The sequence below is a fragment of the Manis javanica genome, chromosome 4, assembly GCF_040802235.1.
Source record: "Manis javanica isolate MJ-LG chromosome 4, MJ_LKY, whole genome shotgun sequence".
Lineage (NCBI taxonomy): Eukaryota > Metazoa > Chordata > Mammalia > Pholidota > Manidae > Manis > Manis javanica.
The window spans coordinates 135,343,584-135,358,153 of NC_133159.1; the positions used below are offsets into that span (position 1 = coordinate 135,343,584).

The window sequence follows — 14,570 nt, forward strand, 5'->3', positions numbered from 1 at the left end:
CCACACTGAAACAAAATATTTAAAAGCTAGATGCACATTCTTTCAAGCAAGAGCGCTATTATTTTCTTCACATATATTTACATTTATTATATTCAGAACATTTGGAAATCAGAGTCCTACCACCATAGATCCACTATCCTAACATAGCAGTCTAGGGTGTTTACTTCAGCCTTCTTATATATTTGTTTAAATAGTGTTGTAATCATGGTATCTACATAATTTGGGATATTTGGTATTTTGTTTTTGGAATACAATATCTGAAGTATAGTTAATTTTATCTTTAATAGCTGTTCAATGATTCTAAATACTATAACTTACTTAAACATCCCATGATGAACATTGAGAGAGTTTCCAATGTCTTACTAATATATACAGCTTTAAGAATACCTTCATGAAAGTCAGGTGAGACAAGCATCAGTATAGCTCTGTTCTGACCTGTAGGATGTACACTTAATCTGCATTCATGACTAACTGTTCAGAAAATATTCTCACTTCTAAATTAACACTAACTCCTTTTCCATTCTTAAATAAAGTCCCCTTTAAGGTTCACTAGATTTTTGCAAAGTTTGCATTTCATAATTTCTGTTTATCTATTTACTAAATCTCTTTAATTCCCATAGCAACTCTTTGATTTTTCTTAAGTGACTTGCCTACATTAACCTACAACCAAATGAGTTGAATAGGAAAAGAAAGAATGTTTAGGGGAAGGGCTGTGTGTGATATTGGATAAGATGACCTTTGGTGTAGTATGTGTAAGCAATAGATTCATTCCAAAAATGTTGTAGGGTAGTTTTTTGGCACAGAAGAAATCACATTTTGAGAATCTCCTAGGAGCTCACAATCTAAAACAATTCTGATAAAATGAAGGTCCTTCTTTAATGAAAATAATAGTCACAGTCCCTTATTTTATTTCATAACTTTGGATTCTGGGGGTGATAGGTTTCCTAAGTATAGCTCCCTTAGTACATAAAAACTTTTATTAAATACAAGTTGCCTAATACCAGTCAACACAAAAGACAGCATAATACAAGTGCCCAGCATGGGAAAGGCTTTTGTCCCAGTATAAATCGGAACTCTCTTGGAAGGAAAACTGACAGCCTTAGAATGAACCTCTTAATTTATCCAAATGGCAGGGCATAGCAGTGGGAATTTCACAGTGTCTTCTCAGTGTTTTATGTCAGTCCTAGCAGGGGCCCCTCTCAGAGGACAGGGAAAACTGCCTTCAGAGCTCTACTTAACCCACCACACTCAGGGAACATGTCAGGCTAAGCCATTTTCCTTCTAGGGATAGTGGTGTTGTGAGGGATTCTGTTCCTTGTCTCTATGTTGGGTTCGTTACGAAGGCAGACACGATAAACAATTATCATAGGGCTATGCCACGACATTTCTAATCTTTACCCACCTGAGACAGAAAAAGTAGCACTTGTCAGGAGCAATAAAAAATATGAGCAAGATCTGTTTAAAGGGAAAGGGCTTGGTTAAAAAATATATATATGTATCAGAGTCAATGTGCACAGATACGTGCTTGTATATGTACAAAATACCTTTGAAGAGACATGAAACTGATGATAATGGTGTAATGGTGGCTGCTTCAGGGGAAGCAAATATAGTCAGCAGTAGGAACTAGACTTTTTATCCCTGAATGTCTTTTATTTCAGAAATTTTTAACATGGGAAGGCACTATCCTTACAAAGAATAAAAATTAATTTCAAATGCTAAATCTCTGTGTGAAAAATATGTAAGCATATACATTTATATATGCACTACATGTCTATTCTTTTTCTAGAATAATATATAAGACACTTGGAATAGTGGTTGTCTTTGCAAAGAGGCTTACTTTTACAACCAGAAAATGAAATGCTGCCTTTTTCCTGCAAAAGGGAAAAGTTAATAAACAGAAAAATAATGTTTAATTCTATGCTGAGTAAAGGAATATAAATGGCTTTTTAGTGTAAGCAGCAGTAGAGCGATAATTGGTACTGTATCTGTATACAAACAAACCCTACTGTCCTCGTGAAGGCATACCATGTTTTGTTCCAAGGATCTGAATTCGTCCAGCAACTACTGCCTTTGTGGCCTTTCCAAGGGAAGAACAGACTCAGATGATCTCAGTAAAAGTCATTAACTGAACCTTCACAGGAAAGTAGTACTTCAAAACTACAGTGTCCCACCACAGTCCATGCAAATTAATACTTTCCAAAAAGCCAAATAAAAGAGAATATGATCAAGTGGTATTAAGCAGTACTTTACTTTTCAGAAGACTTGTAAAAACTAAAAACAATGCATCCGAGGGCTGAAGCCAGTGGCCCTCTGTAAATTTAGGAAAGTGATTTCCCCCTGTAAAGTCTTTTAAGGCATTTAATTTCAATCCATCCTCATGCCTAACATTTGAAATTTCAGAATTCGTAGGTGCCAAACTGCAAAGAGTACAGATTCATGTGTAACTTTAAATGGGCAAATATATTTGGGTAAGAAAACAGGTCCATTTTAAAATTAATTTTTCAAAATAAATAGAACAAATCATCCAAAAAAAGTCAACTATTAAGAAAAATCTATCTGCACCTAGGACACTGGGTTGCTTTGTAGCTAGTTACTGTCTCTTGCTAATTCTGTAACAAAATGCCACACTTAATTAGCCAGCTAGAGTCTCATCCTCCTGCGCCTGACAGGGAGAAATGACATTAAAGCAAAGACTCCCTCAGGCTCTATTAGTGCCCTAATGAGCTAGTGGGGAGAGGGGGGCTTAGGGATGGGGACAAGGCAGCCACTATTGCCACAGGGCCATCAGAAAGGACAGGATCTGGGCCTCCTGGACAAACGGGGTTCTCTAAACTACACACTCTCAGGTGTGTCTGGCCACAGCTATTCCTACAGGGTCCTTCTGCAGGAAATGAATGCACCAGCACTCCACACATGCCAGCTGATCTTGCAACTCTCTTCCTATGAGGTATGAATTACATCCTAGAGGGAGAAAATGTGCTCATAAGATCACCTAGCTCTTGTCAGCAACTACATCACCAGCAGCCAACAGATGGAAGGAGTATCGATTTTCAAGAGCAAAAAGCAAGAGATTCTGCAAACTATAGATTGTTGACTGACATCCACCCTTAAACAGATCCTACAGACACTTAGGAAAAGAGGTGCTCAATTTAGAAGCGAGCATGGGTTCACCAAACCCAAGACATTTCAGACTATCTTTCCTTGGAAAAGAAACAGCCAATATCTAAGTTATAGCAAGCTATCTGTTGGGGCATCCTATGATAAACATGTTAACCAGATGGAGAAATGTGGGCCAAACAATAATACAATTAGGCAGCTTTAGAACAGATTTAACCTCAAGTTAGTTGAACTGGTAAGATACCACTAATAACCTGGAGGTTTCTCATAGTGTGCCCTGGGACCATATCTCGAGATTTCGTCAAGGTGTGGAAAGGACCACATATTTCAAAGCTCAGAAGGCGCTATGATCCTTGTAGGTGACCACATTGGCATACAAAGATTTCAACAGACTGCAAAAACTGATCAAATCTAAATAAAGTGATTCTTAAAGATGATATTAATATAAGATTTGGGACTCTGTTCTCATTTGTTCAGGTTTAAGATTGGCAAAATAGACTATGGAGTTTTGGCTGACAAAGAGGTCAGTGAGTCAACACAGTGTGATATGATTGTCAGAAAAGCTAATGCAATCTGAGGCTATGATACCGTAAGTCTAGATAATATCTAGAACAAAGGAGGTCCTAAGCTCACCCTCTGTGCTTGGAGCAGACCGCACTGCAGTCTGTGTTCAGGTTTGGAAACTACTCTCTAAGAGAGGTCCCAGACAACCTGCAGAGGGCTCAGAACGAAAGACAGGACAGCAAGGAAATGAACCTACAACATAAGAGAAACAACAAAGACCAAGGGAATCTTTCATTTAGGAGAGAGAAGGGATGTCTGTAGTTCTTTGCAGGCTGGCCAGTCCCCTGGGAGAGGATGGCTGATGTCAGAACGGCCTTCTCAGCAGACAGTACGTTGTAGTGACTTATAATGCTCCAGCAGAGGTTGGATGACCACTTGCTAGGCATTCTGGCATGGGTTTGCGCCAATGACTCTAGCAGGCATCTATAATCTATAGCTCACTGTCATCTTCCATGCCCTGCCCCGTAACAGGTGAGTCCACCTGTACCCCATTTCTGATGCTTAGTCCACCTGGTTCCTGACCCCACCCACTGGCTAACCAGGTGTGGATATAGGACCCAGGTTTGGCCAATCAGAATACTGCACACCCTGGCTGTTGTGGCTGGTCCTGGGATGAGACGGAGACCACGCTGGCCTCCTTCTGCTGGGGTTCTGAGAGGACAGGAAGCAAACCCAGAGCTGCTGGTGACCCTTATGTCATTATGCGAAGAGGCTGCCAGAGGTCAGTGCTGGAGAGATGGGCACAGTGCAGAGATGAGAAGGGCAACTCATCCTGAGGACAACATTTAAGCCACCTATAACCTCTACCTGGACTTCTCAGCTGCAAGAGGCTAGGATCCAGGAGTCAGCATTCTACAGACCTCAATAAAAGGGAAAATATGGTTAAGGAAAGGTTGGGAAAGTGGCAAGGAGGAAGACCCTGACACAGAAAAACTTTTAATGGAAGAGCAAACTATAGGTTCAGAGAGACTTTAAAGACATAGCTACCAAATGCAATGTGGTGACCTTATTTGGATTCAAACAAACCAACTGAAAAAAAAAACAACCTGGAGACAATTGGGAAAGTTTGAATACTGACTAGATTATTTGCCAATATTAAGAAATTACTGGATTTTTTAGGTATGACATGATATTGTGGTTATGTTCATTTTTAAAGAGTTAGTGAAATGCTTATGAAGGAAATGATATGATGTCTGAGAATGGCTTCAAAGTAATCCAATGAAGGGTAGAGGGAGAAGGTATCCATGAGTTGATAATCACTGTCTCTGGGTGCTGGGTGTACAGGGGTTCACTGTGTATTTCCCTGACCTATGTGATGTTTGAAGTTTCCATAGTAAAAAGATAAAAAATAAATAAAGGGCAGGAGAAATACACACAGATCAAACTCCGCTACCCTCTTCCAGCTCAAAAGTGATAACAGAATCCATTCAGGAACATCAAGCACCCAATTCGTCAAAGAACTGGTCTAGAATTACACCCATATTCAAAGACACAGATATGTTGTTAAATCAACAATTGACAAGCAATTATCGCCATCCTAGTAAGAAAGCAAAAAAGAACCAGAACACATAATGGGCCACTGGATACAAAGAACAGAGTGCTCAGGGTGGTGTCACAAAGAAATAAAAAAGCTGAGAATTCTTCTTTCCTGTCATCTGAATAACCATAAAATAGGAAATGAAATACCCAAGAGCCTGGGGGAAACGTTTAAATGGCACTTACTAATGCACCAGGCACTGTTCTAAACACTTCTGGAATATTAATTCCTTTCACCCTTAACAACAACCCTTATAAGGTTGGTGTTGTTATCAGCATTTCACTGACAGGGTAGGTAACTTGTACCAAACTCACATTTGTCACTAGCATGTGACAAGAGACGGGATTCAAACCCAGGAAATGCAGATCCAGAGTCCATACTCTTATCCACTGTGCAACAGATTTTAAACATTCACTTATAATAATGGGGTATTATTTAAGGTCCCTGAGTATCAGCACTTTTTAAAACTGCAGTCAGGGAGCCCAGAGTGCAAAAACGCTGCCATTCAGAGCTCCCAGGGTGACACTGTGATTTTTCCCTATTGCACGTTGTTCGGACCAATCTCTATATTTCACATCAAACCCTGAAAAATGAGTAACAGATGAGGCGGCTGTGCTGCAAGCCACCACGATCAAAAGAAGGCTGTCTTGACCTAATCACATTTTAAAGAGAAGAAGAAAAGCAACGTCCTCAGATTTTAAACAGACTAGATCCATTCAGATTTTTATCCCAGGGATATTGACTAAAACAGACAAATAAAAAAACTATAGAAGGACTCATCTGGATAATATTCTCCAAGGAAAACAGAGGGAAATCCTATACTTTAAACAGCAAAACGTACCACACCCTGTTTTATGACTATTCAACAATGGTCAAGATAAACAGCATTATTAACTGTAGAAATGGTACTTGAATTTACCTGTAAGTAGTGTTTGTATGGAAATAATTCAATGGGGGTGGGGGGAGTGGGTGATAGATTTACAGAAAGGGATACGGAATGTTAAGCTTAAATTGTTTTTTAAAGAGGATTTTCTGAAGTGTAGTTCATACAGAAATACACCATGTATCTGGTTCAAGAGTTATGACCAGCAAGCAGCAGAAAATTTATGTTTGCTTTTAATCATGGATGCCACAGAACAAAAGTTTCCATTACAGGATTTCACTCCAGAGTAACAGTATTCAAGCAACTTTCAATTACTATAGCTCTTACTCGTCATAAAGCAGAAAGCACATGTTTAAGATTTCGCTGGAAGTTAGAACAGCAGTTTCTGAAAACCTCATAAAAGGGAGGACTGATTTAGTCCTAGGATCTCGGCAGGATACCTGAAGTTCAATTTTGTCTCTGAACAAAAGCACTAAAGAAGCCTGCAGGCTTTGCATAGGATGAAGGGGAGTTGGGGGCACTTCACCGGTTGATCTAAAAAAAGCCAAATCATTAAAAGGCCCTTAGAAACCACCACCACTGGAGAGGCAGCAGCAACTGAAAAGAAGTTCTGGCTCTCCTGTCTTCCAGGCAACAGCAAATGTTTTAAGCAGTTAAAGTACCTCTATCTTATTTCAGTCTTCTATGCATATCTAGGGCGAATCCACACCAAAAGCCATTTGTTGAAAAGAGAACTTTCAGCTCCCTCCTCTTCCATGGAGAATGTTTGATGTGAACATTTTTAAGATACATTTCATGAACAGAGAGGACCGAGTTGAATTTAGGGGAGTTCAGCTGGGCCCTTTCATCCAACACTGTGACCCTGATCTAACAATCGGTTCTCTTTGCTTCAATTCTCCAACTCGAACATACTTGGAAAAGTTAAAACGCTTAATATCTACTGATTACTGGTTGCTGGAAAATGTACCATGCATGCATTTTGAGTTCCTAGGAAGAAAGATGCTTGAGAAACAAATTATGAAATACAAAAGCATGGAACGAAAAGTCTACAGCTAGGAGGTTGTTCTAACAGACTAAGGTTTCTCACATTTCAAAAATGGAGATTCAAGTCTTTTCCTATTTCTGGGCACAGAATTACAGGGTAATGGAGTTACAAATCCATTTGCTCTTTTAAGTACTCTTTAAAACACTCATTAAGAAACAAAAACAAACAAAACACCCACATACTGTGGGTATACATAATTTTACAATTCAACTAAGGCCTAACTCTAATATTAAATGTTATGTTAAAGATAAGTAATAGTGAAAGGGCATATTTAACTCATGTGGAAACTACAATGTTTTCAAGTTGCCAATCTAAAGGTCACACACCTTTCTGTGATTCTATCATCCAGTCCTCAGCACCTACACAATGCTCATCTTCCCCTCCCTCTGGTTGGTTTCTGTCCTCAAGGAGCTCAGTGTTACGAAAAAGACAACAAAACAAAACAAACAAAACCCAAAAGGCTAAGTGCTGGTATGTCTGTGCACAAGGAGCTATGGAAGCTCACAGGAGCATCCCACCTAGAGGGAGAAGAGGAAAGTTTCTTAGAACAGAAGAACCAGACCTGAGCTTACAAGCTCCAAACTAAGCCAGGTGGGAAGAGTGAGACCATTGCACAGGTGGGAGATGAGGCACGTGAACAGTTGGGCAGCATGCTCTAGAGTCTGGAAGAATTCTTAAGCAGGAGAATGACATGGTCACAGTTGTGTTTTGGGACGTGACAATTCTGCAAATGGTCTGGAGCAATGCCACTCCAGGTGGGTCTGCAGCTGTGTACGTGTCCATGACTCGTTTGTTACTGGCCAACAGCAAGGTATTTACAAAATGGAGAATGAGCACTTAGAAATGTTTACAGCAGCTCAACATTGCAGCAGCATCCAAGCTTGAGATCAGTGTACTCATCCTGTTCTTGTTGACACCTGCCTGTGTGTGGCCAACTCAGTGAGGAGTTGCATGTGGCTCAAGCTATTTACAGGAGTCCTGTGCAGTCAGGCCACTTGAACGGGTGAGTAACGTAATGGAAATTAACAAAACAGAATGAAACTGATTGTTGACTACAGAAAGTTTTAGAAGCTGCCTCCAGAGAATCATTTCAGGGGTCAGGAGAGGAAATGAGGAGCCCCAGGAGAAAGTTGCTGGTAAGTAGAGGTCCAGATGAAACCTGAACTCAAGCAGGATGATAGGGATGGAGAGAAGGGGTCAGAGTGGAGAGCTTTTAAGGAGATCAAATCAATAAGACTCAGTGTCTTTAGGAAGTGAGGGGTGGAGGAGAATGACTCCTGAGGCTCAAGACTCATTTTATTTACTTTAAAAATAATGGCCAGATAAAAAGCAACAGTATGCAAGAGCTTTGTGAAAGTCAGGATCAGCAAAAAGATTCTAAATTCATAGCCATTCTCCTTGAGTGCCTCTGAATAAGCATAGTGGCAAATTAATGAAATACAGAAAACTCAGCACCCTGGTGGCTAACACTGAGCACCACTGGAAATTTAGAACCGGAAGAAAGAAAACATCCCATACCAAGCCTACACTCTCCCCCCTGAAATGAAATCATGCAGTAAGCAGTCTAGTTGAGAATAGGATTAGCTGCAGCCCTGGAGCCCCAAGCCCTATCAGACAAAAAAAAGAAGACACCCTTCCCAAACACCCCTGTGGAAGGATTGATTCATTCCTCAGCCCAGCTATATAAAACATAAAGCCTTCTTTCTCAAAGTTGTGCAGATATTAAAACAAGGCCTCAGAGCAAAGGAACAGTGATAGAGGGTAGGGGGAGAAAAAAACAGAGTAAATGAAATCAACGCCCCTAACCTCAAAACTCACTGTGTCCCTCTGTGCTCTGGTTCACATCCTAACCTCTGTCAACAAGAGCTGTGACCAGGCAGTCGGTCAGGCCTGAGCCGCTAACTGAAAGACTACCATGAGATGCAATGGCCACGAGGCCAAACAAACCTCTCCTACAGCACTCCAGAGCTGGAAGGAAGCACTTCCTTGTTATGGAGAGGTTTCTACTGGTCCAGAGACCAGGTACAGTGCATGGCCCATGTGGAAGAGCAGCCACCCTGCGACCTCACACTGCCCAGACTTAAGCAGTCAGGATGGGCAGAAGGCATGCCTACCAGCTTTGGCAAACCACCAGACAATCACCAAGCCTATAATTAATCTCTCTCAAGAAGCGTACCTCATCATCTTAAAGCTGTTACCCTTTATCCTGCCTAGGCTTCATTGATCTGCTGTCTCAAATGTCCCAGACAAACATACTGGAATTACCAGTACTATCAGTGCTTCTTTAAGGAACGGCATTTTTCTAAATATTCATTTGCTTTTGTTGTTGCCTTCTTCTAGGTCTCTCTCCTCAATTATGTCTCTTCGAGGGCAATTTTTCAACTCCTTCACCATATCCCCCGGATGCCTGTAAAAGTCATTTGCTTGTAAAGTTAAAAAATACACCTTATAAGTTTTGCAATTCTGTAATGTGATATATCCCAAAGGATAAAGCTATGAAGTAAGTTACTAAATTCCACAATAATTTATTAACAAATAATAGCAAGCACTATTGAGCACATTCTACATGCCAGGCATATCATGCCTCCTGAAAGGCAGGTGCTATTATCACCTCTGTTTTACAGATGAGAAACCTGGGGCAGACATGTAGGTAACTTGCATAGGTCACACAGCCAATAAATGGCAAAGCCAGGATCTGAACTCAGGCAGATGGACAAAAGCCCTTATTTTTAGCCTCTATAGTTGATAGCTTCATTATGCAGAGAAGAAAAATGAGATTAAAAATACATTACAAACAATGGAACAAGGGAAAAGTCTCTCAGGGAAAACTGCTCTATTACTGTAATTGGACTGTTGTCTTTTATTAGAAGGACCCAAGTCCTGGAAGCACAGTCAACAGAGGGAGCCTGTTCTTGCTGGGCCAGACTCTTTATGCAGAAGGCAGAAAAGCCCAATTTTCAAAACTGTTCCTTTTTGCAATCTTCTAGTGCCTCGAAAGTGGTCTGTCGGTGTCGTAGAAATCATTCTCTTGGTGGCTACGGTATTTGGATTTGAGAGAGGAAGAGCTGGGAGAGATGGAGCTGTAAGACTGTTTGGGTTGATACCAAATCTTGCCCTATCCAAAGAGCCAAAGGGATCCAGAGGAATTCTAGGCCAAGCCTCCAATTTAGTCTGCACCAGAAGACCACCACACTGGTGATGGCAAGCAACCCACACTGGGTAGCAGAAAGACTTCCCAGCTGGCAGAGCTAGACCAGGGATGTCAGCCCAGAGCCCCTTGACTCTGCTGTTCTCCCTCCCCAATATTCTCCTCCCCTTTCTGATTGGTAGGAAGTTCTGGGATCAAGTCAGACCCCAGCAAATCTATCCAGGGCAAGACCAGGGGTCCTGCACCCTTTGATGTTAGCACACCCACACTGACCAAGCGTTTCCCATCACACATCCAGCCGGGGCAGAGCTCAGTCCTTGGCTTTAAAACCCAAACCAGTGTGCTGTCCTCTATGATGCTGGAGCAGACCCGGAGCTCAACTCTCCAGTTTTGACAACTAAGTAACTCATACTAATCTAAAGAGCTAGATCGACCCCCAAAAGTCCAAATCTTCGCCACTTTCCAACTATTCATCACATTCTGTCTCTCTTGAAATATGAACAATGTCTACCAACAAAACATTAAACAAACCTACTTACTAAAAACAAGTCTAATTGCCTTAACTTCAGGATTATGGCTCCGGACAAAACTGCTCTTATAAAGGTACTCAAAGTTCTATTATCATCTAATTATAATTCCATGCAGCTATTTACATGTGTGTGCTTGGAAGCCAAAAAAAAAAATGAAGCTTCAATTACTTTTGCACCTACCACCAAAACAAGTAGAAACAGGACAACCTTCCATGAATTTTTTTTTTAAGATGCTGGAATCCTTTTATTTGCTGTTTTTTCACAGCTCCAATCAAGGTGAGAGGAACCAGACAAAATGCAGATTTAACATAGACGGTCATCCCCAGACCTTCTTACTATATAAGGGGAAATTAATAGAAGACGGAAAAAAAAATAGTACACGGCATTTTCTTTCCCACCATAATTTTTCAATTTTCTTTAGAGAAATGCCAGCCAATAACTAATTAGAACCATATCCTTTGTTATCCCAGTGGGAAGAAGTATATGAATGGTTTTAAAGAACAAATGTTAATGAGAACTTTAAAAAGTCAGTAATCTGGAACTTTGGTTTCCTGTCAGTGTAAAACAAAATTCTTTTCTTTAAAGTTCTTTTTATTGTTGGTGAAACTACACAGACAGGGTCCACTAACAAAAAGGTGAGTTTCACCAATCCAGCACCCTGAACTGGGGCTTTCCTGGCTTTTCACTGTTCTTAGTATGGAATTGGCATCACCAGATCATAGATTTCTAAGCATCTCAATTTCTTAGAGACAAAAACTGAAAATTACAGAAGAGGAGTTTGTTCCACAGCTCTCTGGTTTCAATGGAGAAAATAATTCCTTTTAAAATGAGTACAAAGCTTGTAATTTCCAAGAGTATGTTTTCCATAAGAAACACAACTCAAGTCTTTAGACCTGGAGTATCACTACAGATAAGAATGTTTTTAGGATCAGATCTTGAGTTGTCTTTTCCTGAAGGTCCAGGAGCAAAAACAACTTCCTGGAAAACTAGACTTGTTTTACACAACAAAGTGAACAATAGGATGTGAGCAAAAAATAAAACTTTAAAAATGCTAATACACCATGGTTCGGGCATGTGCAGCACTGTGAACTGCATTTTCAAATGAGGGACTGCCTTTTGCCATTCTCTCACCTTGAGAGATGTGCTAGACTCTCATCTTGGCAGAATTAGTAGGTCCAATTTAGAACCACAGACCACTTTTTTTGTGCAAAGAGGCTGGCTAAGGCTTGGGGAAGCAGGCATGGCCTATGTCAAATCAAATACTCTTTTTTGAGAAAAAGCTTTAAGTATTTGCAACACATCTCAATTTGCTCCATATGTTTACTGTCCAGCAAATTTACTTCCCCCACTGTGAAAAACACAATAGGCGTGGTCTATAACATTTTTACCATCATTGTATATTTGCAAAAGCTAGAAATCATCTGTCCTGCCCAATAAGGACATTATTTTACACAGACGGTCTACAATAGAAACTTGCCATAACAATGAAAACATTTTTTGATAAATCACTTTCTGAACATTTTTCCTCCCCCAAAGGATCATAAAAACAACCACCGAGGAAAACAAAGGATCACATATTTTAAAGCAAAAAGGACTGGCCATTCATATTCATTCACTCTCAAGCATATAAATCAAATATGGGCAAAATCACCTCAACAGTGGTTAAAATGCCAGAGTTTTGCCTGTGTGTGGTTAGTGAGACCATGTTTTTCCAATGTTAAATTTACAAACTGTATTTGTTAAACTGTATTTCATACTTTAAATCCCAAGTCTGTACCTTACAGTGCTTCAGAATGGATGATTTACTCAAGACATTTGGGGTCACAATATAAGCCTTTTGCTCTAAATTTAAATCGTGCTTCTCAACAAGATTCCGTACACATAAAAGAAACACATGGCATGCCCTTACCATCCTCCCTAGAGAAACCTAAATTCCCCCAGAAGAACCCTTCTTCCCTCCACTCCATAAATTCAGACTCCCCTCAGAAAGGGAGGGCCGGGATGAGCAAAAGCATAGTAATTAACAGCGCTCCAAAACTTCTTGTTTCAATTCATAACATTTCCTGAATTCGTTTTATTAAAACAGACATCTCATCCAACAGATACTCAAAAACCCAAACTAATTTCGGCAGCAAACTGGGACCAATGTGAAGCTGACAGCCAAGTACACGTTTCCCCCAGTCCTGTTTCTTCCGGCTAATCTGCACCTGTGGGGTCGGTGCAGCATTTAATCTAATGCCATGACTACAGTGGCCCACCAACCAAGCAACTAAGAGCCGCACGGACGCGTCTGTTCCGGTGCCTGGGAGGCATCTGGGGAGGATGGCAGGACAGCCAGACAATGAAAAGCTCCTCGGTGGCCACCAGTTCAGCTGGGGCTACGGAGGGAGGGAGAAGGGGAGAGGAGTGAGCTGCCTCCTCCCGCAAAGCCATGGTCAGCGGCTGCCTCCCCGGGGCGCCGGGCTGCCTGACCTCGGCCTCGGCCTCCGGGCCCGGGTTACAGGGGGCGGGGCCCCAGGAGAGCAGATTCCCTGGGAAAGGAAGGAAACTTCCTGGTGTGGGCATTATGGGTAGGGGGCTAGGCCCTCCCCCACCCACTACAGGTATCCGCGGGGAGTCTAGCGGCGGCTGCGGGAAGCAGCTCCTCCCCGGGCCTCAGGCAGGGTGGGGGTGACGGAGTCAGGGTCCCCAGACGCGGCCACCCCCTAGGCGAGACTCCCAGCAAGTCGGGCCCGGGCTCGCGACTCCTCACGTCGCAAGCCGGGGTCAGGGGCCGAGAGATGTCAAACTTCCCCCGGCGGGCGAGGCCTGGCACCGGCACCGAGGAGTTGCCACCCCCAGCCCGGAGGAGTCTTGGAATGGGAGGCGGTACAGGCAGAGGAAGGGAACACTGAGGCCAAAGGAACGGGAATACGGGGGTAGGGGGGGAGAAGGTGTGGACCCCGATCCCGGGGCCGCGCGGGCTGCGCACCCAGGCCGGGGGCGCCGACGAGGCCCGCGCCGCTCACCTTCCTGTGCTTTTCCTTGTAGGGCAGCGCCAGCCACGGCATGTCCCGCACGAAGTCCTGCCACTGCCGCTGGTCCTGGTCCGAGGACACGAAGACGATCTCCAGGCGGCGCCGCGGTTCGGGCTCCGCGGCCGCCCCGGCCCCCAGCCCCGGCCCGGCCGCCGCGTCCCCCCGCAGGCGGCCGTAGAAGGCGGCCAGGCTGCCGCTGAGCTGCGCGCAGGGGGCGCTCAGGCTGCAGCCGAAGTAGAGCCCGAGCAGCGAGATGCCGCGGGAGCCCAGCGAGTGCACGTCCACCTCCTCGCCGCTGCCCGTCACCAGCTTCTCGCCGAGCAGCTCCTCCAGGAAGCCCGACATCCTGGCCCACCGCAGCCCGGGCACGCGGGCGGGCAGGCGGCGGCGACCCCGCTCCCTCTGTCCGCGCGGCGGGCGGCGGGCGGCGGCGGCAGGCGCGGGAGAGCCCCGCCCACCCGGCCGCCCTCGCCACTCCCCCTCCGGCCCGCCCTCGCCACGCCCCCTCCGTGGCCGTCCTGGGCCGCGCGGGCGGTCGGCACCCTGTCCGCGGCGGCCGAGGGCTTCCACTGCACGGCCGAAGTGCTCGGCGAACAGCCCTGCGAGGCGGCTGGCCGGAAGCGCCCGCTCAGACGGGAGTGCTCGGGGCCTACGGGAAACGAGGGCCCGCCGAGCCCGGCTTTCCGAGGCAGCAGTCCGCACTGGGTTGGACTTGCCCTCGCCCCTCCC

At 43.8% G+C, this 14,570-nt stretch overlaps 1 protein-coding gene across 1 annotated transcript in view; it reads right to left on the minus strand.

The window, feature by feature from the left end:
* The window catches only part of NXN (nucleoredoxin), a 162,059-nt gene extending 147,771 nt beyond the window's left edge, over positions 1-14,288 (minus strand). Inside the window, exon 1 of the mRNA XM_037022861.2 lies at positions 13,833-14,288. Coding sequence (XP_036878756.1) covers positions 13,833-14,186 — 354 coding nt within the window. The 5' untranslated portion in view covers positions 14,187-14,288. The remainder of the gene's footprint in view (positions 1-13,832) is intronic.
* Positions 14,289-14,570: the final 282 nt, after the last annotated feature.